The 24,174-nt window shown below is 42.6% G+C and overlaps 2 protein-coding genes across 3 annotated transcripts; one reads left to right on the top strand and one right to left on the bottom strand.

Annotated features, from left to right (window-relative positions):
• Positions 1 to 4,477: 4,477 nt before the first annotated feature.
• On the top strand, positions 4,478 to 10,112 carry LOC106093876 (syntaxin-17). The gene is made up of 2 exons (XM_013261039.2): positions 4,478 to 5,177; positions 8,712 to 10,112. Exons 1-2 carry the CDS (start codon positions 4,859 to 4,861, stop codon positions 9,320 to 9,322), a joined length of 930 nt encoding a protein of 309 aa, XP_013116493.1. The 5' UTR covers positions 4,478 to 4,858; the 3' UTR covers positions 9,323 to 10,112.
• Positions 10,113 to 10,164: 52 nt separating this feature from the next.
• LOC106093877 (protein LLP homolog) lies at positions 10,165 to 15,677 on the bottom strand. Of its 2 annotated transcripts, XR_009398800.1 has the most exons (3): positions 15,351 to 15,677; positions 14,977 to 15,290; positions 10,165 to 10,392 (listed from the first exon to the last, which is right to left on the bottom strand). XR_009398800.1 is itself a non-coding variant. In XM_013261040.2 (2 exons), exons 1-2 carry the CDS (start codon positions 15,528 to 15,530, stop codon positions 15,036 to 15,038), a joined length of 435 nt encoding a protein of 144 aa, XP_013116494.1. In that variant the 5' UTR covers positions 15,531 to 15,677; the 3' UTR covers positions 14,794 to 15,035. The 2 variants fall into 2 exon arrangements, 1 of the variants encoding a protein (XP_013116494.1); XM_013261040.2 differs by lacking the exon at positions 10,165 to 10,392 and having other exon boundaries at positions 14,794 to 15,290.
• Between the last annotated feature and the right edge of the window lie 8,497 nt (positions 15,678 to 24,174).

The raw sequence follows: 24,174 nt of genomic DNA, 5'->3' as shown, positions 1-24,174 counted from the left end.
TAGGAAACCTGGAAGGAAGGGAAGAGGTTTCCGATCGGATACCTGAGATAAACCTTGAAGTCGAGAGCGAGGAAATGCTGGCATCGGCACAGTCTTGGATTGATGGAACCCTAGTATTGCCATCTGGAAGATCATGTTACACAGATGGATCAAAGCTAGAGGACAGAGTGGGCCTGGGGTTTTATATTGAGAACCCAGGGACTGAAATCTGTTTTAGACTGCCTGACCATAATACGGTCCTGCAGGTGGAGATTCGGGCGATCACGGAATACGTGAAATGGTGTGGTGCTAACGCAAGGACTTCGAATGTGAATATCTTTACCGACAGTAAAATTTCCATGAGTGCAATAACAACCAGGACGGTAAGGTCACGAACAGTCTTGCAGTGTACGAAGGAGATTAAAACCTTCTCTGAAGCTGGCAAAATCCGCATCGTTTGGGTGCCGGGCCATAACGGAGTAAGGGGATATCAAAAGGCAGACGATTTGGCGATGAAGGCCAGAGGACTGCCATCAATAAAATTGGTTAACCGGAAGCCCTTCGGGTCGACGCAGTCCGAATTATGGGAGTGGGCGACGAATGCGCGTGCAACATTGTGGCACAGCGAAACGGTTGGAAGGAAGGGGAAAATTCTATTGGGGGGGACCAGATCGTGAGAAAACGAGGCTATTACTGAAAGGAAGCAAGAAGGAGATCAGTATAGCTATTGGTATCATAACGGGACACATAGGACTACGAGCTCACTTATGTAAAATCGGTGAGCGCACAACAAGCCGATTACTGGCTTAGGTGTATGTCCATAGTGGCATGGGGCGGATTAATATCTGCACCCTCTTTTCAACCTAATCTAACCTAAAAAAGACAAAGTTAGGAAATTTCGACTACAGGAGGCCACCGTAGTGCAGAGCTTAGCACGTCCGCCTATGACGCAGAAAGCCTGGGTTCGAATCCTGGCGTGTCCCCTCCTAATGCTGGCAACATTTGTGAGGTACTATGCCATATCCAACTTCTCTCCAAAGAGGTGTCGCACTGCGGTTCGCCATTCGAACTCGGCTAAAAAAAGAAGATCCCTTGTTATGGAGCTTAAACCTGAATCGACAGGACTCATTGATTTATGAAAAGATTGCCCCTGATCCTTAATGGAATGTTCATGGGTAAATTTGCAGTAGGCCTTTCTAAGAAAGGAACTATCGAAGAAGTCCCTTGCATCTTCAAACCAGTCTGGATCTCACATGGCCCGACGCCAGATCCTTGAGTGCTGCCTTAAAGTCCACTATATTGCAACAGTCCTATCTGGCAGACGTTCCTGCATCGTCCAGTGCCTTCAGCATTGCGAAGACCTCCACCTGAAAAACGCTACCACGTCACAGAAGACTATCGCAAACGTCTTCGCGATGCTGAAGGCACTGGATGAGGCAGTGGCGGCTGCCTTATAGGACTGTTACGATATCATGGACTGTAAGGCAGCGCTCAAGGCTCTGGCGTCGGCCCATATAAGGTCGAGAAAGCGGTCTGCTGGGTCCCGGGCCATCAAGGGGGCCGAAACGAAGCGGTCGCCGAGTTTTCCAGGAAAAAATCGTGGATTGACGCTATGAGACAAGACATCAGAAGCCTTCTCCTGTGCGAGCTTCTCGATATGGTAGATGCTTTCTATCGTAACCACGTGAGTTACTGTAAGACGTAGGAGAATCTGAAGTCTGTAGAGAATCTTCCCAGCGAACCAAATGACTAATGTCAGACAATTCTGAACTTCCGACAAAATCTTTTCGAATTCGTTCCAAATTCTGTTTGACTTCCTAAAGAAAGTTTTATTGCGCTAGTTCGGCTCGAATTCTGAACGATTTTTGTTCTGATCGTCGGAAGGAATTTTTGATCCGAAAGTTTCGAGAGAATTCTAAACAATTTATTTACCCCATTTCGTATGAGTCTTTTGAAGTACATTTCGGAAAGAATTCTGATCGATGCTTCAGCTACGATTCTAATTCTTTTCTTTCTTGAGTTTTTTTTATGGCGATGCCCAATATTTGTTGGACCTTTAGGGATTATTTTTGTTCCGGCAGTGCTCTTAACTGTCCCGTGTCGGGACGGAGTTAGTAAACACCCAGTCCTATGGTGGAGAGTATAAAATGTTCATGTTTTTGTTGTTGTAGCCACATTTTCATGTGGAGGTGGCAGTCCTGGTAATGCAAGCTCGTTCCGGTCCAAAGGACCGATCACCGCGGAAACAGGTTGACAATAGCTTATTCAAGGGCGTCAATAACTCGCCTTGTCATATCGAGCATTATAGGCACTCAGTATTTGTGTACGAGCCGGTGCCACCCGATCTCTTACTGAGACTCTCCGCTCGATACCGTTGATTGTCCGCGACTGCCGTTGCAGGTACTCCGTATGAAGCATTCAACTATCCGCCATCGGTAGCTAGCCGCTAAGCAGCATACCAAACTTCTGTCAAACCATCAAAATTAAAGCTTCTAGGAACCGAACAAGGATAATCGAAAGACCGGTATATATGGAAGCTATATAAGGTTATAGACCGGTTTGGACCGTACTTGGCACATTTGTTTTAAATTTCAACAAATGTGCCAAGAAGCATTCAGCCAAATAGGACAAAAATTTTGGCTTCCGGGGGCTCAAGAAATCCAATCGGGAGATCGGTTTATATGGGAGCTATACCAGGTTATAGACCGACTTAAACCGCACTAAACACTGTTGTTGGATGTCAAAACAAAACCCTACGCGCAAATTTTCAGCCAAATAGGACAAACATTGTGCCTTCCAGGGGCTCAAGAAGTTCAATCGGGAGATCGGTTTATATGGGGGCTATATCAAATTATAGACCGATTTGGACCTTACTTGGTGCAGTTGTTAAGACTCATAAGAGAACACTATGTGCAAAATTTATGCCAAATCGGATGAAAATTGAGGCTTTCAGGGGCTCAAGAAGTCACATCGGGAGATCGGTTTATATGCGAGCTATACCAGGCTATAGACCTATTTGAACCGTACTTGTCACAGATGTTGGAAGTCATAACAGAACCCTTCACGCAAAATTTCAGCGTAATCGGATAAAAATTGCGCTTTCAGAGACTCAAGATATCAAATTGGGAAATCGGTTTATATAGGAGCTATATCAGGTTATATACCGTTTTGGACCGTACTTGGCATGCAAAATTTCAGCCCAAGCGGACAAAAATTGCGCTTCCAGGGACTCAACTAATCAAATCGGAAGATCGGTTTATATGGGAGTTATATCAGGTTATATACTGATTTGGACCGTACTTGGCACAGTTGTTGGAAGCCATAACAGAACCCTACATGCAAAATTTCAGCCCAAGCGGACAAAAATTGCGCTTCCAGGGACTCAACTATTCAAATCGGGAGATCGGTTTATATGGGAGTTATATCAGGTTATATACTGATTTGGACCGTACTTGGCACAGTTGTTGGAAGCCATAAAGGAAACCTACATGCAAAATTTCAGCCAAATCGTATGAAAATTGCGACTTCCAGGGGCTCAAGAAATTAAATCGGGAGGTCGATTTATATGGGAGCTATACCAGGTTATAGACCGATTTGAACCGTACTTGAAGCAGATGTTGGAAGTCATAACGGAACCCTGCATGCAAAATTTTAGCGTAATCGGACAAAAATTGCGCTTCCAGGGACTCAAGAATTCAAATCGGGAGATCGGTTTATATGGGAGCTATATCAAGTTATAAACCGATTTGGACATTACTTGGCACAGTTGTTGGAAGCCATAACAGAACCCTACATGCAAAATCTCAGCCTAATCGGACAAAACTTGCGGCTTCCAGGGGCTCAAGAAGTCAAATCGGGAGATCGGTTTATATGGGAGTTTTATCAAAATCTGAACCGATATGGCCCATTTGCAATCCCCAACGGCCTACATCAATATTAAGTGTCTGTGCAAAATTTCAAGCGGGTAGCCTTACGCGTTCGACCACTAGCGTGATTTTGACAGACGGACGGACGGACATGGCTAGATCGAATCAGAATGTCGAGAGAATCCAGAATATATGTACCTCATGGGGTCGCGGTTCAACATTTCGAGGTGTTACAAACGGAATGACTAGATAGTACACCCCCATCCTATGGTGGTGGGTATAAAAAAAACATTAGAGATTATTGCTGTTACAAACGGAATGACTAGATTAGTATACCCCCATCCTATGGTGGTGGGTATAAAAAAAATCATATATTATTACTGTTTCGCAACTATTCTGAAAGCTGTAACTGCTAAACACACTGTTACAATAGCGAACTTTGTGCCATTTCATTAAGTGTGAAACGCCCGTAACAATATGTTCTTATGTACTCTAACGTATTCAAATAGGGGGAATAGTATGCCATAACGTTATGCGTTACCCAACACACTAATCCAATTTAAAACTCGAAACCAAACAGCTGATGCCCATCCACCAATGACTAAACCGCAGCCAACGTCACGTTTATTATGATGAACGAACAAGAAGAAGACAGTTGGAATACAAGAAAAACAAAGTACAAAGAAAAAAAGAATACATTACGTTGTTTCGCAAAATATTGATAAGATATGGTGTACAACAAACTTAAACAAAATTAGAATCATCAAAACACAAAAACAAACAAAGCAAATTCTCGGTTGATAAAGTTAAGTTGTTCAAAATAACACCATCAATAGTGACAGATACAGTGTCTCCAGAGGGCACAGATCAATAGCTGCGACGTATTATTACCCAAAAAACGCATATAATATCAAAACAAGGCAAAATCAAAGTGAAAAAGAGAAAGTGTTTATTCGTTTAACTTAGTTTCCCTTTTTGGAATATCAACGGGTGTCTCATAGAAAGCCCTTAACATGACACCAGCCATGGAAAAAATTCCCCTTAAACAAGCAGAAATTGCCGTAAGGCGTTTCAACGACATGGCCATTCCACATCATTTGGGACTGTTGAAAAATCACCACAGTAACATTGAAAAAAGTCTAGCTCTAGGTGATTGGAACAAAATCAAAAAGGAAGAGATCAATGCCATGCGAGTAATAAAACAAATCAAAAATCTTTTACTCGAAATGGATGCCTTAAGGGAAAAGGTGCGGGAGGAGGACTTGGAACGTTTCGATGCAATGATGGAAAATGGCAAACAAAAGGCATTTGATGGCATGAAAGAATATTTGGGTAAGAAAACATAATGATAAGGTTTATCATAAGCAAACACCACCACCGCCATGTAGAAGGTGTTCAAGTGTGATGCATATTGACACAATTGAATTGCGTCAACAACCTTCAAGCCTGGTCTTTATTTGAATTATAAGCTTTTGTGTTTGCAGCTTAGTACCCTAGTGGGCACACGTTTATTGTTACACAAAGATCGTTTCGATTAGCTGGCTAATTATATGGCACGACACTTATGGGTTCTTATTGCAGTGTTAATTTGTTCAGTGGGGTGCATGTGGTTATTCATTATTTAAATTTAAATCTCCCTATGATACTTGCGATTGCTAACTTTCTGTAACATTTCTTAGGAGGGACTTTTCTTTAGAATGAATTTAAATGACTAGCTCTTTGATAATAATCCCTAGAAGGTTGCTTGCCTTGTTAGTTTAGGTTTAAGTAGCAGTCTGCCATCAGACTCACTTAGACGTTTTCGTCCATTGTGATACCACTAGAACAAAAGAAGGAAGATGCCTTCTAGTTCCTAGCGATGAACCATACAGATCGCTTTAAAACGCCCAAAGTTCACATCCGCTAAATCAAAATCTCAAAGGAATGAGAACCTAAAGTGGAACTCCTTTTAACTGCTAGTGCGGGAATTACACCCACAGAAGGTGTTCTATAGTCTCTTCTTCCTCGATGTCCCTACAGCTTCTTCAAAAGTCGTTGCCGGCAACCTTCAGTTTGTCAGCATGTTTCCCCATTAGACAGTGACCTGCCATGACGGACACAGTCATTGAGACGTCTGTTCCAGCCCATGACAGCAAAGCAGTAGACCTCTTCAAGTCTAGATGAGGCCACATAGTTTTTGAATGCTCACAGCCCCCTTTTTGTGGCCATCTATCATTCGTTGCCCTTTAGGCCTGGTGCTGAAAACTTAGTTTACATGTCGCTAGAGGCATACCCACAGATTCCAGTGTCCCTGGAGTGTGGAAAGTACTTCCTAGTCTCGCAAACTCGTCTGCTTTAGAATTCCCTGGGATATCTCTGTGGCCCGGCACCTAGAACAAGTGAATTTTGAACTGTTCAGTCATCTCGTTGAGAGATCTGCGACAGTCGAGGTCGGTTTTTGTATTCAGAAATACGTTCTCCAGGGATTTAATGGCTGCTTGGCTGTCTGAAAAGATATTTATGCCAATCGTCGTAAAAATACAAATTTTGACCATGAACATTCCACTAAGGAACAGGCGCAAACTTCTCACTTATCAGTGAGTGCAGTCCGATTCAAGTTTAAGATCAATGACAAGGGGCCTCCTTTTTTATGCCGAGTCCGAACGGCGTGCCGCATAGCGACACCACTTGGTAGAGAAGTTTTAACATGGCAAGATAACTTACAAATGTAGCCAGCATTAGGAGAGGATAACCACCGCCGAAACTTTTGCTAGTGTTTACGCCGGGATTTGAACCCAGGCGTTCGGCGTCATAGGCGGACATGCTAACCTCTGCGCCACGGTGGCCTCCCATCCCATATAGTATACGGGTAATTATTTATTTAACACACGGATACTCATTTGGTTCAAGTGTACTTATTTAGTACAAGTGCACTTTTTTAGTACAAGTGCACTTATTTAGTACTAGGGTACTATTTGGTACAAGGATACTTATTTAGTACAAGTGTACGTTTTTAGTACTAGGGTACTTATTTGGGTTTCTTGTTTTGTACAAGGATACTTTTTTGGTACAAGGATATTTATTTAGTACAAGGATGCTTATTCAATACAAGGGTATTTATAAAGCACAAGGATACTTATTTGGTATAAGGATACTTTTTAGTACAAGGGAACTTTTTAGTACAAGGGTACTTTTTAGTACAGGGGTATTTATTTAAAGAAGGGCATTTATTAAAAACAAAAGTACTTATTTAGTACAAGGGTACTTATTTTGAACTAGGGTAAATATTTAGCACAAGGGTACTCATATAGTACAAGTGTACTTATTTAGTACAAGGGTATTTATTTAGCACAAAGGTACTTATTTATTACAAGGGTGCTTATTTAGTACAAGGGTACTTTTTAAGCACAAGGATACTTATTTGGTACAAGGGTACTTTTTAGTACAAGGGTACTTATTTTGAACAAGGGTAATTATTTTGAACAAGGATAATATTTAGCGCAAGGGTGCTTATTTATTACAAGTGTACTTATTTAGTATGAGGGTACTTATTTAGTCTTCGGAAGGATATTTATTTACTACAAGGGTACTAATTTAGTACAACGGTAATTATTTAGCACAACTATTTAGTTAAAAGATACTTATTTAGTTAAAAGATATTTATTTAGCAAAAGGGTACTTATTTAGTACAAGGGTACTTGTTTAGTAAAAGGGTACTTGTTTAGTAAAGCGTACTTATTTAGTACAAGGGTACTTATTTGGTACAAGGTACTTATTTAGTACAAGGGTACTTATTTAGTACAAGGGTACTTATTTAGTAAAAGGGTACATATTTAGTACAAGGGTACTTATTTAGTACAAGGATACTTATTTAGGTCAACGGTACTTATTAAGTACACCGGGTATTCATTTAGCACAAAGGTACTTATTTAGTACAAAGGTTCTTGTTTAGTACAAGGGTACTTATATATAGTACTAGGGGGTTTATTTAGTACAAGGGTACTTATGTAGTATAAAGGTTCTTAATTAGTACAATGGTACTTATTCAGTACTTAGGTTCTTAATTAAAACAAGTGCACTTAGATAGCGCAAGGGTATTTATTTCGTACAAGGGTACTTATTTAGTACAAGGTTAATTATTTCGTACAAGGGTACTTATTTAGTACAAGGTTAATTATTTCGTACAAGGATACTTATTTAGTACAAGGGTACTTATTAAGTACAAAGGTAATTATTTAGTACAAAGGTTCTTATTTCGCACAAGGGCACTTATTTAGTACAAGGGGATTTATTTAGTATAAGGTTACTTATTTAGTACAAGGGTACCTATTTAGTAGAAGGGTACTTATTTAGTACAAGTGTACTTATTTAGTACAAGGGTACTTGTTTAGTACAAGGCTACTTATTGAGTACAAGGGTACTTATTAAGTACAAGGGTTCTTATTTAGTACAAGTGTACTTATTTATCCCAAGGGTACTTATTTAACACATGGATACTCATTTTGTACAAGTATACTTATTTAGTACAAGTGCACTTATTTGTGTACTTTTTGGCACAAGGGTACTTATTTAGTACAAGGGTACTTATTCAGTACAAGGGTGATTATTTAGTACAAGGGTACTTATTTAGTACAAGGGTACTTATTTAGTACAAGGGTACTTATTTAGTACAAGGGTACTTTTTTAGTACAAGGATACTTATATAGTACAAGGGTACTTTTATTGTACAAGGTTTTTCATTAGAACATAGGGTACTTTTTTAATCTTCTCTTGGGTATGATCTTTTTCTACTGGTGGCTTCAATTGTATGCTCTTATGACAACTTTTTACCCCTACCCTACTCATATCCTTACTAATACTAACATACTTTTTCCCCCTCTCTTCCAGAATTGCAATTGAAATCACCCACTAACACGTTACGTTCCCAGGGCACATACGAAGAGGATGACATAGAACAGCATTTAAATGATACCGTTGAAATTGGACTAACACAAGCACATCAGCAAACATTACCGGAAATTAGAGCTAATTTTTCACAACAAGAACATCTTTTGGCACAACGACAATCATGTTTGGATGAATTGCAGAATTTACAAGAAGAAATACGTGATCTAAATGGCATGTTCCATAACATGGGTGAAATGGTGCATCAACAGGGCGAAAGTGTGCAGGCTATAGCCGATAATGCCGAAGAAGCTTTGGAAAATGTCCAAGCGGGAGAAAGTAATCTAAGAAAAGCTTTGTCGTATAAAAAAGCCATGTATCCTGTTGTGGGTGCTCTGCTGGGCACATGTGTGGGAGGACCCATAGGCTTGGTGGCTGGCCTTAAGGCAGGAGGCCTGGCCGCTGTGGGATGTGGCATTTTAGGTTTCACCGGAGGCAGTGTTCTAAAAAGTAATCCCGCCATTATGCAAGGCAACATAGAGGAAGAGAATCATTTATCGGAGAATTCTCAAGAAACTCAGGAGGAGATTGAAATGACCAAAAAGGATGAATGACAATTGGAGAATTACAATCAGCCAATGACAGTGTGGTCAGCGGCTACACGTCAGCTCATGAATTTACAAGGCTCGGCTGCCAATCGTTTGGATCCCGTGGCCCAGGCCACAACCGGTGTTTTGTGCAGTGTCAAATCCTATTGTACTCTACAATAGAGAGTGGAAACAAACATACTAACTGAAATACATTACATTTTTTTTATAATTTATTTTTATATTAGCTTGGTAAGTTTTAAGAAGAGACTTGAGGCACAGTTGAAGTGGGAAAGAAAGTATGCCTAAATTTACTCCAAAGTTTGTTTGTTGTGTTCAAAAAAGGACGTTTGTTGTTATTGGCTTTCAATTGATTGCTTAGATTAAGAAAAAAAAAACTTAGAACTACTAATCTAGGCAAAATAAGTTTAAGGATGATGAGACCATCAAACACTTATTCTTGTGCAATTTCACCTCCTTAGCTGTTATTTTAAGAAATTTTTTATACAAAGTTTCGAATATCCAAAAACATTCATTAGTCATTGGGCACTTTTTTTCAATTGTTTTTTTTTACAATTTAGTCTTAATGGTGAAGTTTAGAAGAAGTGCTCGAATAATATACCCTAATTTACTCAAAAACCAAGAAAGATAAAAATGAGATTTTAGAAAACTAAAAACTATTTGCAATAAACCCTTATAAGAGAATTATCATTATCGCGCATTGTAAATTATATAAATGTTCGTGTGTATGTGTGTTGCTCCTATTAGCATTCAATAAAAAAAAACTTCATGCCTTTTTGTTTTCTTTTGAAAAGAATTTGCTCTGTCTCTGCCTCTGTGATAATTCTGTGTAATGGGGTCAACGATTTATTGGGATTTTAGGCCACATTTGCCGCAAAGACATTCAATGAGAAACTTCTGTGCCAGCATAGTTTTGTAGTTTGCAAGTAATTGGACATACATATTAACTTACCCTCATTGAATTCTTGCTCGCATGATGGTATTGTTTGATGATAATGTTTGGATGAATATGATCCTAATGTGTTTTATGTCTGATTGGGTAAATGGTGTTTTTCATGAGTCTATGCATTTCAAATCTGTAAATAATAAAATGAAAAAAAAAAAAACAAAATTATACTGGTCACTGTTGGACAAACGGTTTTATTGGGTTGCCCAAAAAGTAATTGCGTATTTTTTAAATGAAAGTAAATGAATTTTTAATAAATCTTAGAATGAACTTTAATCAAATATACTTTTTTTACACTTTTTTTCCAAAGCAGGCTAAAAGTTACAGCTGATAACTGACAGAAGAAAGAATGCAATTACAGAGTCACAAGCTGTGGAAAAATTTGTCAACGCCGACTATATGAAAAATCCGCAATTACTTTTTGGGCAATCCAATAGTTTGGAAATCGATTTGAGACTGATACTTTGCTAATTAACAATCAATTGTTTCAAGAGGTAAGAACTAGGAGGATTTACCACAAATCCCATGGCAGCCGGTTGTACGCATCGGATTGACTCTATGGAATCCTCATCGGCAAGGGCTGCCGCCTCAGTGTACGTGTTCGTCTTTTTTCGTCATTCAACCCGAAGTGCCTTCTCCGCACACTTCTGGTCCGCGCCAGGATTGAAAAGAACCCCGGACCCTGGTTCTGTTCGGTTTGCCAGAACCGCCTCCATCATCGGTCGGTGTCGGTGAGGTGTAACCGGTGCATGGCTCATCGGCAAGGGCTGCCGCCTCAGTGTACGTGTTCGTCTTTTTTCGTCATTCAACCCGAAGTGCCTTCTCCGCACACTTCTGGTCCGTGCCGGGATTGAAAAGAACCCCGGACCCTGGTTCTGTTCGGTTTGCCAGAACCACCTCCATCATCGGTCGGTGTCGGTGAGGTGTAACCGGTGCATGGAGTGGGTACATTTCTGATCTTGCTCTGGCCTCACTTCATTACGAGAGTATAGTCATACTGGTCGCAAGATGATGTGCGAACATAGCCAGCAGTGGGTCACAAGTGTCGTCGTCATCGGACTGTGTGATCCCCCCCGACCTCTCCTGTACGGCAATACACGCAACGGCAGCATCCCAGCCCAAATATCGGGAAGTGTATCGTTTTTGCAGCTAAATTGCAACGGACTCCGTGGCAAAATCGTTGATATTGTGGATTTCATGAGTCGGAAAGAAATATTGGTCGCAGCGATCCAGGAGACAAAGCTGACCAACACCAGCAGCTTGCACAGTTGTCACGGATACAATGTGCTACGAAAGGATCGCTCAAGGAATGGAGGTGCAATATAGACCCATCTCGTGTGCGCCTGGCGCTAGTGACCGCCACATGGGGTGCATGGGGATAGCAGTCAGGTCAAGTGCACATACCGCCGGTTGGTAGCTGTGTCCCGATTAACGGCCAGTCTTACAACCCCGAAATAAGTGGGTTACTATCTGGTCATAATCGTCTGTTTCTAGGGGACTTTAATGGGCATCACACTTAATGGCATTCTCCCCCAGATAACGACCAACGTGGCATAGTTTTGGCAGAGCAGATTGAAAGCTCCACGTTTTACATGGTGAATGAGGTTGCCCCGACATTAGTGGTTTACTATTTGGCCATAATCGTCTGGTTCTGGGGACTTTAATGCGCATCACACTTCATGGCATTGTCCCCTAGATAACGACCAGCGTGGCATAGCTTTGGCAGAGCAGATTGAAAACTTCACGTTTTCCACGGTGAATGAGGATGCCCCCACTAGGATTACGAGGAGGTGTAGCAGCTTGCTAGACATTTCCATTGCATACCCTGATCTCCTGAGTAACATATCCTGGCAAGCAGTCATTTCTTTGGGATCAGAGCACCTGCCCATAATTCTCACCATCAACCGACCACCCGACTTTATAGCCTCGGAGCGCCGGAGGCCGATTGGACTGGCTTCAGAGAGTATACCGATTGCCGCTTCAGTGACCTGCCACCCCCCTCGGATGTACTAGTGGCCGAGAGGAAATTCCGAGACATCATTAACGCAGCAGCCGCTCGCTTTATACCAGCCGGTCGCATACCCCAAGTGCGGCCCAATTTACCGTCGCAAGCAGTAATACTCGCAGACGAGCGTGATGAGATTCGTGGTATGTACTTCACTAACCGCCCTCCGAACTGCGACGGGCTGTCTCCTCAGTTCTCATGTGGACCACCTCCATCAGGAGACAAGGATCCTACCAGTGCGAAGACATAACTACATGGGCTTTTATCGCAGAGACCATCCAAATCACCATCTTGTGGATAGATATTCATCGCCCAGAAGCCTAAAGGTAGATCTACATGATCTAGAGCGTGAGGTTCAGCGCTACAAGAGAGAACCTCTAGATCAAGCGGCATATCAACGTTCATGCAGACACGGTAGCAGATGCGGTAAATGGCTACCGGGTGAATGTAGTCCTTGGAGAACGACCGGCTCCCATTGAAACCTGAAGAAATTGACCCCCCCCCCACGGCAAACCAGAGTAGTTCTGGCTCAATTACGTTCCGGCAGATGCAGCCGCCTCAACTCCTACAGATCAAGGATTGACGCCGGCGTGCAAGATGTATGTCCCAATTGTAACCAGGGACCACACGATATACGTCACCTGTTTAACTGCCCAGCCAGACCCACTCGACTCACACCCAGATCCCTGCGGACGCACCCCATCTTAGTCGCAGAGTTCCTGGGTCTTGACACTCAACAGAATCAAGCAGACGAAATATAGAACACAATAAACTGCTACAACAACAACGTTGCATAGTTGAGTCGCGGATAATCAGCGGTATCGAGCTGAGAGTCTCAGTTAGAGGTCGGGTGGCACCGGCTCTTGCACAAATACTGAGTGCCTATGATGCTCGATATGGCAAGGCGACTTATTGGCGCCTTTTAAAAAACCAATGGCCACCTTACTCCCGCGGCGATCGGTCCTTTGGACCGGAATGAGAATTGCCACCTCCACATAAAAAGGTGGTTACAACAACAAGGCAGATCGCGCTGGACATTGACGTCATGGGATAGTCATCCGCGAGCCATGAACAAGCCGATGGCAAAGAATGAGAGGGATGAGGGCAGTGGGAGAGTAGAGGGCAGAGCGAAAACCACGCACAAGACAAAAATTACCCAAAAATTAAACCCCTACTACACAGGTGGGAACTCTGATTCGACTTGTGTGGTACTCATCGCCATCACGAGAAGGTTCCCGGCACGGGATAGTTGTGAGCACCACAAAGGCTGGAACATTGAGGTCCAATCTGTGTGGTGTTAATTGCTCTCACGAGAAACTTAGCTGCGAGCTACCGGGTGCATCTACAGGTTGCGGATAGTGGAATGCTCCATACGTAGAAGCTGCAACGGCAGTCGCGGACTATCAGCGGTATCAGGTGGAGTCTCTCAAGGCGACTTATTGGCGCCTTTTAAAAACCAATGGCCACCATGCTTCCGCGACGATCGGACCTTTGGACCGGAACGAACTTGCTCACCTACTGGAGCTGGACGGGGGATCGCCACCTCCACATGAAAATGTGGTTACAACAACAACAAGGCAAATTGCGCTAGACATTGACGTCATGGGATAGTCATCCGCGAGCCAAGAACAAGCCGATGATAAGGAATGAGAGGGATGACGGCAGAGCGAAAACAACGCATAAGACAAAAACCTAAAAATTAAAACCAACACTACACAGGTGGGAACTCTTATTCGAGTTGTGTGGTACTCATCGTTATCCCGAGAAGGAAAGCTGGGAGCTACCATCCACAGCTTTCGGGTAGTGAAATGCTTTGTAAATGAGGTAGCTGCAATTGCAGTCGCGGACAATCGGCGATATGGAGAGGAGGCTCAGAGAGAAGCCGAACGGCATCGGCTCTTGCTTAAATAGTGAGTGTCTATGATGCTCGATATGACAAGGCGAATTAATGACAAACGTTCCAGCATTGACCAAACGTTCTCGCAGCGTTCGAAGCTTGACAAGGATTGCTATCTCCACATACCAATTTGGCTTCAACAAGAACAACATACAACAATCCTATGGCAAGCGGTTCTATGTAGCGGATTGATCCAGTGGAATGCTCGCCCGCTAGTGGCTGCTGCCTCAGTGAAAGTGTTTCGTCCTTTTTTCTTCTTGAAAGAGGCATTCTCTGCTAAAACCAAGCCTATTTTAAATCATCTGATTTCATAGAGACAAAAAAAAAGTAATTTCCAAGATTTGGCGAGCTAATTGGCAACTCAGTGGCTTAAAGATACATTAACTGAATAAAAATAAAAATATCTGAAAAAAAGGTTTTGGTACTCTGTATGTCCTCAGGGACCTTAAGGCAAACATCACGTATTTATCTGCCCAGTTGAATAGACATCTATTCAACTTCGAAATGAAAATAATGTAAATTTGTATAAATGTTCTTCATCCATCTAACAGCCTTATGTAGCTTAGCTTCCTATTGCCTGCACAATCCACAATGTACGCCATCGCCAAGATCATCAATAATATCCATCATTTAGATATTCATAAATGTTTTTTTCATTATACAAAATATTTTGTATGTATTTAAATATCAAGTATTCCATGTTAATCTAATACAAATTTTAGTTTCCCAAATCACGTTGATCATTGGCAGCTAATGCGTCAAAAAGTGAAATGAAAAAAAAAAACTAAATGAAAAGAAAAAAAAAAACTTACAAACTATTTTCACTATTCACAGCTTCTTAACAAATAAAACGTTGAACTTTCTTTGTGGTCTATAGGGGGACATTTGTTACTGTCCAGGCTTGCTTGAATTTCATTTTGCGGGCATGATCCCTCTTGCGCATACGTTTGGCTGTCTTTTTGGGTTTGAACCAAGGTGGATAAGAGCCATGTTGATCTTTAAGAGTTTTTGTATTGTAAACATGTGTCTTGCCAGTTTTTTCGTTAACAACTGTGACACTTTGACCCTGCTCGCGTTCCTCTTGCAATTCGAACTCGAGTTGTTCCTCCTCTTTGGTTTTCTTTTCCTACAAACACAGATATTAGAAAAAATTAGTCCTTTCCCTACACTTTGTAACAATACTCACGATTTTCAATTCCTTTGCTGTTTTAATGGTGGCCACCTCCTCTAGGTCCTTCATTTGCTCATCTGTGTCCATGATGCCCAAAGTTTTCTTCAGCCGGGCCAATTCTTTGACTTCATAGCGTGCCTTTTTGGCTTTGCTATTTTCTTCGCGACGTTTACGCGATCTATTTGTGCGACCCATTTGGATGTTTGGTTTTTTATGTATTTACGGTATTAACACAATTATCACAAAGTTATTGAACTTGAATTTAGTATTTTTCAATAGTTTTTTCTTCAACTTAACACGTGTTGATGCCTTTATTTATGTCTGTTACGTTAGCAAAGTTGTTGACTCTCAATAATAAGGGGTACAAATAACAGGGTGATTCAAATGAATAACATGTTAAATAACACAGGCTGTCCAGCAGAAAGCATGGGTCGCTCACACATATAAATTAGTATTGAGTATAAATTAAGGCCAGAACAGCAGGAGCGCGTTGAGCTTTGTTTTTGGGCATTGTCTTGAAAAATGCAACTCTGCAAGCAAATCCCACAAAAGCAAAGCGCAAAAGTTAAACAATTTTTAACTTTGACTCTAAAAAACTATTCTTCACGTACGGCAAAACAGAGTATCGCCTGTTTTAGTTGTCAAAAATGAAAATAATTGTTTAATCGTAAGCTAAGATTAAAGTATCCAGATCTAGTTCGCAACAAATGTGGGGTGCATTTAGGATGATCTGATCTGGCGGCTGCATCAGGCGGAACTTCTTTGCGTTGACTCAGAACGTTTACTTTTTCAGGTGCTATGTGTGAGGATGGTCTCCAATAATGGTATTCACTCTGTGGCTGCTCACTCCTTCAGCTACCATATTCTCGTGAAAGTTGTATAGAACCGCCACATACGCTGCTTGACCAAGAGGCTCCTTTCCCTCTGGCTCAAGCGTCAGGCCGTGTGAGTGCAAAAGAGTTTCTTTGAATCATGAGCAAGACTGTCAGGCTCTGCTGAGTGTCAGGGCCATTAAGAGGTTGTTATTGATGTTGTAGGCACATTTTTGCCTATGGAGGTATCTCTTCTCGTCAAGCTTCAATAGGTGAGTAAGCTTCTTCCGGTACGTAGTACCGATCACCGCTATAACATCATGACCATTGGTCATTTAAAGACGCCAATAAGTCGTCTTTTGAGATCGAGCATCATCGAAACTCAGTATTAAGCATGCGTTGGTGCCGCCTGGCCTCTCACTTAGACTCTCCACACAATACCGCCGATTTTCCGCTACTGCATTTGCTGCTACTCCGTGTGGAGAATTCCATTATTCGCTACGTGAGGACGCGATTGGTAGCTTTCAGCTGCGATTCTTATGATAACGATGAACACCACGCCGATCGGAGCTAAAAATGCCAAGCTGTGTTGCCCCGTTTACACTGTTCATTAAATCCGGACAACACTAGTTCACGAATGGTTGCACAGAATGACGCTCGCTTTCAAGCGTCCAAGTTGAAAATTTGTTAACTTTTCCGCGTTGCTTTTGAGGGATTAAAAAAACTAGGCTCAACACATTCATTCTGATTTCGCCCTTAGAGTTCTGCCGCTTTGCTTTAGTGATTTGTGTACTGAGTATCATTTTTGCAATGCGTTGTTCAAAAATAAAGCTCAACGCGCTCATTCTATTTCGGCCTTTTAGGTTAACTCCGCAGGCAGCTTTGGAAGCGGTGCAGGAAACGTAAATGCAAAGCAACTCGTAAAAGTTAAACAATTTTTAACTTTGACGACAAAAAACAGTGCTTCATATGTGGCAGCATAGAACAACGCTCGCTTTCAAGCGTCAAAGTTTAAAATTTTGTAACTTTTCGTCGTTGCTTTTGTGGATTTGAGTGCAGAGTTGAATTTTTGCTACGCGACGCTTAAAGACAAAGCTCAACGCGTTCATTCTGTTTCGGACTTTAGGCTGATTGAACTTGACATGCTGAAATAACGTGGGTGCGGCGACGGTTTCATTCTGTATACTATAGACGAGGTGGGTTGACTATCCGGAAGAGAGGAGCGGGAGACAGATGCTGTGTTTGTAGAGGATAAGCCCTGGGTCTTTTCAGATGGCTCCAAGACACGGTGGGTTGACTATGGTGGGTCTCAGACAACTGAAACCTTTTCGAGCTGGGAGATTCAATTTCCCTGGAGAGAAGAGCGGGCGACAGATGCTTTGTTTGTAGAAAATGAGCCCTGGGACTTTACAGATGGCTCCAAGACGCGGTGAGTTGACTATGGTGGGTCTCAGACAACTGACAACGATTCGAGATAGAAGATTAAATTTCCCGGAAGAGAGGAGCGGGATATAGATGCTGTGTTTGTAGAAAATGAGCCCTGGGACTTTACAGATGGCTCCAAGACGCGGTGGGTTGACTATGGTAGGTCTCAGACAACTGACAACGATTCGAGATAGAAGATTAAATTTCCCGGAAGAGAGGGGCGGGACATAGATGCTGTGTTTGTAGAAGATGAGCCCTGGGTCTTTTCAGATGGCTCCAAGTCAAGGTGGAGCTGGGAGAGGAGCGGGAAACAGATGCTGTGTTTGCAGAGGATGAGCCCTGGGACTTTACAGATGGCTCCAAGAGTAAAGGACGGCGTTCTACTCCGGGGTCTACTTCGAGATACTCGACACTGGTAAGACTGCCGGATAATTGTACGGGTTTCAGGTAAAAGTCTGTCTTTACCGTTAGCCAGAAATGAAATACTGGGAACGGCTTTACCGCCTTCGGATGCCCTAAAGGTCTTGGGTTTGGAGTGTTTGGAATCCTTGAAAAACTCTTTGTTCATGACATCGACCCCGGATACGTTGTTTTGGGAAACGTTCTACTCCGGGGTCTACTTCGAGATACTCGACACTGGTAAGACTGCCGGATAATTGTACGGGTTTCAGGTAAAAGTCTGTCTTTACCGTTAGCCAGAAATGAAATACTGGGAAAGGCTTTACCGCCTTCGGATGCCCTAAAGGTCTTGGGTTCGAGGACAGTAAGGTTGAAATGCGTGGCGAAGTGTTTGGAATCCTTGAAAAACTCTTTGCTCATGTCATAGACCCCGGATACGTTGTGTTTTGGGAAACGAGAGGGCGGATGATGCCACGAACGGTTTCTCTACTGTGAGCGAATCAGTAGGCAGTCTTGCTTACTACCGAAGCTGATTTGATGAGGAGAAGACGATCGAGTTTAAGTCTGAGTCCAAAGGGGCCCAGTCTTTCCATCTTCGGAAGGTGGATTTCTCCAATCTTGGGGAGCTTGCAAATGTGGCTCCGGGAAGTTTTCTCAGATACGTGGATGAGACAGGATGGTTTCGTCATGGGACGCAATGAAAACCTACAAACGCGGCCATGTATGACTAGACGAGCAGGACCATAGGACATTCAGGTGAACGTAGACTGACGCTCAGGGGTTGTGGCGTATGTGTGGTGGTGCCAGATAGGCGTTTGTACGGGTTTTACTACGGAGTCTACTTTTTGGGAAACTAGAGGGCGGGAGATACCAGGAAGGGCTTCTCCACAGTGAGCGAACCAGTCGGCAGTCTTGCTTACTGCCGAAGCTAATGTGATGCGGAGAAGACGAACTAGTTTATGTCTGAGTCTAAAGGGGCCCATTCTTACCATCTTCGGAAGGTGGATTTTTTCCATTCTTGGTGAGCTTGCAAATGTGGTTCCGGGAAGTCTTCTCAGATACATGGATAAGTCGGGATGGTTTCGTCACGGGACCCAATGTAAACCTACAAACGCGGCCAATGTACCACTAGACGAGCAGGACCACAGGACACCCAGGTGAACGTAGACCGATGCTTAGGGGTTGCGGCGTATGTGTGGTGGTGCCGGATAGGCGTTTATACGGGTTTTACTACGGAGTCTACTTTTTGGGAAACGAGAGGGCAGATGATGCCAGGAAGGGCTTCTCCACAGTGAGCGAATCGGTCGGCAGTCTTGCTTACTGCCGAAGCTAATGTGATGAGGAGAAGACGAACTATTTAATGTCTGAGTCTAAAGGGGCCCACTCTTTCCATCTTCGGAAGGTGGATTTTTTCCATTCTTTTTCAATTCTTGTGGTTCCTGGAAGTCTTCTCAGATACGTGGATAAGTCGGGATGGTTTCGTCGTGGGACGCAATGAAATCCTACAAAAGCGGTCATGTATGTCTAGACGAACAGAACCACAGGACACCCAGGTGAACGTAGACCCATGCTCAGAGGTTGCGGCGTATGTGTGGGAGTGCCGGATAGGCGTTTATACGGGTTTATACTACGGAGTCTAATTCGTGACACGCGACGTCGGTAAGACTGCCGGATAATTGTATGGGTTTCAGCCCTTCCCAGTATTTCACCGCCTTCGTAGGGCCTAAATACCTAGGGTTCGTGGACAGTAAGGTTGAAGTGGGTGGCGGACTGTTTGTAATCCTTGAATTAACTCTGTGCTCACGACATAGAGTTAACTTGGGTCTTCGGATAGGTTGTGTTTTGGGAAGTGATAGAGCGGATGATGCCAGGAAGGACTTCTGCACTGTGAGCGAATCAGTGGAAAAGCCCTTCGGCAGTGTTGCTTACTGCCGAAGCTGATTTGATGAGGAGAAGACGATCGAGTTTATGTCTGAGCCTAAAGGTAAAGCCTTTCCCTATTCGGAAGGCAGATTTTCTCCGATTTCGGCGATCTTGCATAAGACTGCATGGTTAGATACGTGGATAAGACTGGATGGCTTCGTCATGGGACGCAATTAAATCCAAGAAATGGTGTCATGCATGACTGGACGAGCAGAACCATTGATTTGCACTCATTGAGTGGATACTCAGGTGAGCGTAGACCGATGCTCAGGGGTTGCGGCGTATGTGTGGGAGTGTCAGATAAGCGTTCGTCCCCGAATCTTTTCGAATCATCATTTCTTAGAAATTTTCTATGAAAATCAGGATAAAATTTTCGAATAAACACAAATGTCAGCTCAAAATTTCTTTGAAAAATCAAGTTTTGAAGCCTCCGTTGACCAATTCGAGGGCTATATTTACCCCCTTAAATATTGGGTTGCCCAAAAAGTAATTGCGGATTTTTCATATAGTCGGCGTTGACAAATTTTTTCACAGCTTGTGACTCTGTAATTGCATTCTTTCTTCTGTCAGTTATCAGCTGTTACTTTTAGCTTGCTTTAGAAAAAAAGTGTAAAAAAAGTATATTTGATTAAAGTTCATTCTAAGTTTTATTAAAAATGCATTTACTTTCTTTTAAAAAATCCGCAATTACTTTTTGGGCAACCCAATAACATCATGTCTTCCGATATCTTTATCTAAAACCTATTCAACTCCACATGGGATTCCTTTGTCCTGCATGAGTATACTGCATTTTTGAGAAACAATGCAACTTCCAGTGATTACTCACCACCCCATTGAGTTTGAGGACGTTATACATATTTGATAAAAATGCATATCCTGGCTGGCAGCGCATGCATTTCATTTTGGCACCTGCAAGAATCAAATCAACCCTTAAACGCCAACGACATGCTGGTGTAAGGAGCGCGCGGGGTGAGGTGGCACCCACATAACCCAAGAGCAAGCCTGGCTATCCTTGCAAACGAGACAATAGCTTTGTGACACACACACACACAGGCACTCTCGGGCCAATTATTTTTGTGGTAAATGGATCCCCCAAATAACAATTGACCCACTGACGAAGAAACGAAGGTAAGCTAACGCAAAGAAACGGTAAGGTAAGCTAACAATGAAGGACACATGTGGATGGCAGAGGGAAACCTGCAAATTACTTTCTTGCCATAATAAATGGTTGTGTAGACGTGGGACGAAGGTCCTGCAGGATTGTGGTAGGAGTTATGTTTGCTGTATGCATGCCTCACAGGAAGTATTCAATAATAAATGTGTGTTTGCCTACAGAGGACTATGGGAAATCATGCGCATTGCTGGGGAGTTACGATGAACGACACGCAGTCTGAAATTGATTTAAAAGGTGTAGATGTTGACAGAGCGATAGGAATTTTGTAGTGGCCAAAAGAACGACATGGGCTGTTTTTGTTTTTTTTTTCATAGTATTGAGATTGGATGACAATTATTTGCCAAAGGTGATTTCTTCAACCGGATGTTTTTTCAGTAAATGGAACGTGTTGTTTGATTTGTATACACTTTTACATTTGCAACGTGCCATTCTAGGAAATTCAAAGATTTAATTGGAATGTAGGGTAATTTGCCAAAAAGGTCGTAAGTAACACTGTAAGAGACAAAAATGATGAGTAACCAACCACTACCATGGATTTTGGCATAATTTTGCACATCCCTGGGTATCACACTCTATCACTTTCCATACCCTCCACCATAGGATGGGGGTATACTAACCTGGTCATTCCGTTTGTAACACCTCGAAATATTGATCTAGGACCCCATACTCTTGATCGTCTTGACATTCTGAGTCGAACTAGCCATGTCCGTCCGCACGTCAAATAAATTACAAATTTTTCCCATGAACATTCCACTAAGGAACAGCGGCAAACTTCTCACATATCAATGAGTGCAGTCCGATTCAAGTTTAAGCTCAATGATAAGGGGCCTCCTTTTTAAAGCCGAGTCCGAACGGCGTGCCCCAGTGCGACACCTCTTTGGAGAGAAGTTTTACATGGCAAAGTAGCTCACAAATGGTGCCAGAATTAGGAGGGGAAAACCAGCGCTGACAATTTTTTCTAATGGTCTCGCCAGGATTGGAACCCAGGCGTTCAGCGTCATAGGCGGACAAGATAACCTCTGTGCTACGGTGGCCTCCGCCCGTCTGTCTGTCGACATCACGATAGAGGAAGAGCTATCCGATTGAAATTTTGCATAGATGCTTAACATTGATGTAGGTCGTTGGCGATAGGCCAATGGGCCATATCGGTTCAGATTTGTATATAGCTCCCATATAAACCGATCTCCCGATTTGACTTTTTGAGACCCCAGAAGCCTCAATTTTTGTCCGATTTGGCTGAAATTTTGCACATAGTCTTCTGTTATGACTTTCAACAACTGTGTCAAGTACGGTCCAAATCGGTCAAGAACCTGATATAGCTCCCATATAAACCGATCTCCCGATTTGAATTCTTGAGCCCCTGGAAGCCTGAATTTTTGTTAGATTTGGCTGAAATTTGAAGCATAGTGTTCTGTTATGACTTTCAACAACTGTGTCAAGTACGGTCCAAATCGGTCAAGAACCTGATATAGCTCCCATATAAACTGATCTCCCGATTTGACTTCTTGAGCCCCTGGAAGCCTCAATTTTCATATGATTTAGCTGAAATTTGGAGCATAGTGTTCTGTTATGACTTTCAACAACTGTGTCAAGTACGGTCCAAATCGGTCAAGAACCTGATATAGCTCCCATATAAACCTATCTCCCGATTGAATTCTTGAGCCCCTGGAAGCCGCTATTTTTGTTCGTTTTGGCTGAAATTTTGCACATGGTGTTCTGTAATGACTTTAAACAACTGTGTCAAGTACGGTCCAAATCGGTCAAGAACCTGATATAGCTCCCATATAAACCGATCACCCGATTTGACTTCTTCAGCCCCTGGAAGCCTCAATTTTTGTTAGATTTGGCTGATATTTGAAGCAAAGGGTTCTGTTATGACTTTCAACAACTGTGTCAAGTACGGTCCAAATCGGTGAAGAACCTGATATAGCTCCCATATAAACCGATCTCCCGATTTGACTTCTTGAGCCTCTGGAATCCTCAATTTTCATATGATTTATCTGAAATTTGGAACACAGTGTTCTGTTATGACTTTCAACAACTGTGTCAAGTACGGTCCAAATCGGTCAAGAACCTGATATAACTCCCATATAAACCGATCTCCCGATTTGACTTCTTGAGCCACTGGAAGCCTCAATTTTCATCTGATTTAGCTGAAATTGTGCACATAGTCTTCTGCTATGGCTTTCAACAACTGTGTCAAGTAAGGTCCAAATCGGTCTATATGGCAGCTATATTTAAATCTGGACCGAATTGGGCCAAATTGAAGAAGGATGTCGAAGGCCCTCCTCCTCAACTCACTGTCCCAAATTTCAGCGACATCGGACAATAAATGCGCCTTTCATGGGCGCAAGATCTTAAATCGAGGGATCGCTCTATATGGCAGCTATATCCAAACCTGGACCGATCAGAGCCAAATTGAAGAAGGATATTAAAGGGCCTAACAGAACTCACTGTCCCAAATTTCAGCAATATTGGATAATAAATGTGGGTTTTAAGGGCCTAAGGCCCTAAATCGGCGGATCGATCTATATGGGGGCTATATCAAGATATAGTCTAATATAGCCCATCTTCGAACTTAACCTGCTTATGGACAAAAACAGAATCTGTCCAAAGTTTCAGCTCAATATCTCTATTTTTGAAGACTGTAGCGTGATTTCAACAGACAGACGGACGGACATGGATAGACCATCTTAGATTTTTACGCTGATCAAGAATCTATATATACTTTATAGGGTCGGAAATGCATATTTCAATGTGTTGCAAACGGAATGACAAAATTAATGTACCCCCATTCGTCGGTGGTGATACCACAATAGCGACAGACCAAGGGGAATGGAATCCACGACCCCTGCACTGATAATCCAAGCACGCTACCAACTCGGCTACCTATCGATGTAGGTCGTTTGGGATTGCAAATGGACTACATCGGATCAAATTTGGATATAGCCCCCATATAAACTAAGCTGCCATATAAACCAACCCCCGAAATAGACTTCTTGAGCTCCAAGAAGACTTAATTTCCAGCTGATTTGGCTGAAATTTGGTACAAAGACTTCTGTTATGACTTTCAGCCTCTGTGCCATGTATGATCTGAATCGGTTTA

The sequence above is a fragment of the Stomoxys calcitrans genome, chromosome 1 (genome assembly GCF_963082655.1).
Source record: "Stomoxys calcitrans chromosome 1, idStoCalc2.1, whole genome shotgun sequence".
NCBI lineage: Eukaryota > Metazoa > Arthropoda > Insecta > Diptera > Muscidae > Stomoxys > Stomoxys calcitrans.
The sequence above is the reverse complement of the archived record's forward strand: the minus strand, read 5'-3'. Positions and strand labels throughout refer to the sequence as shown.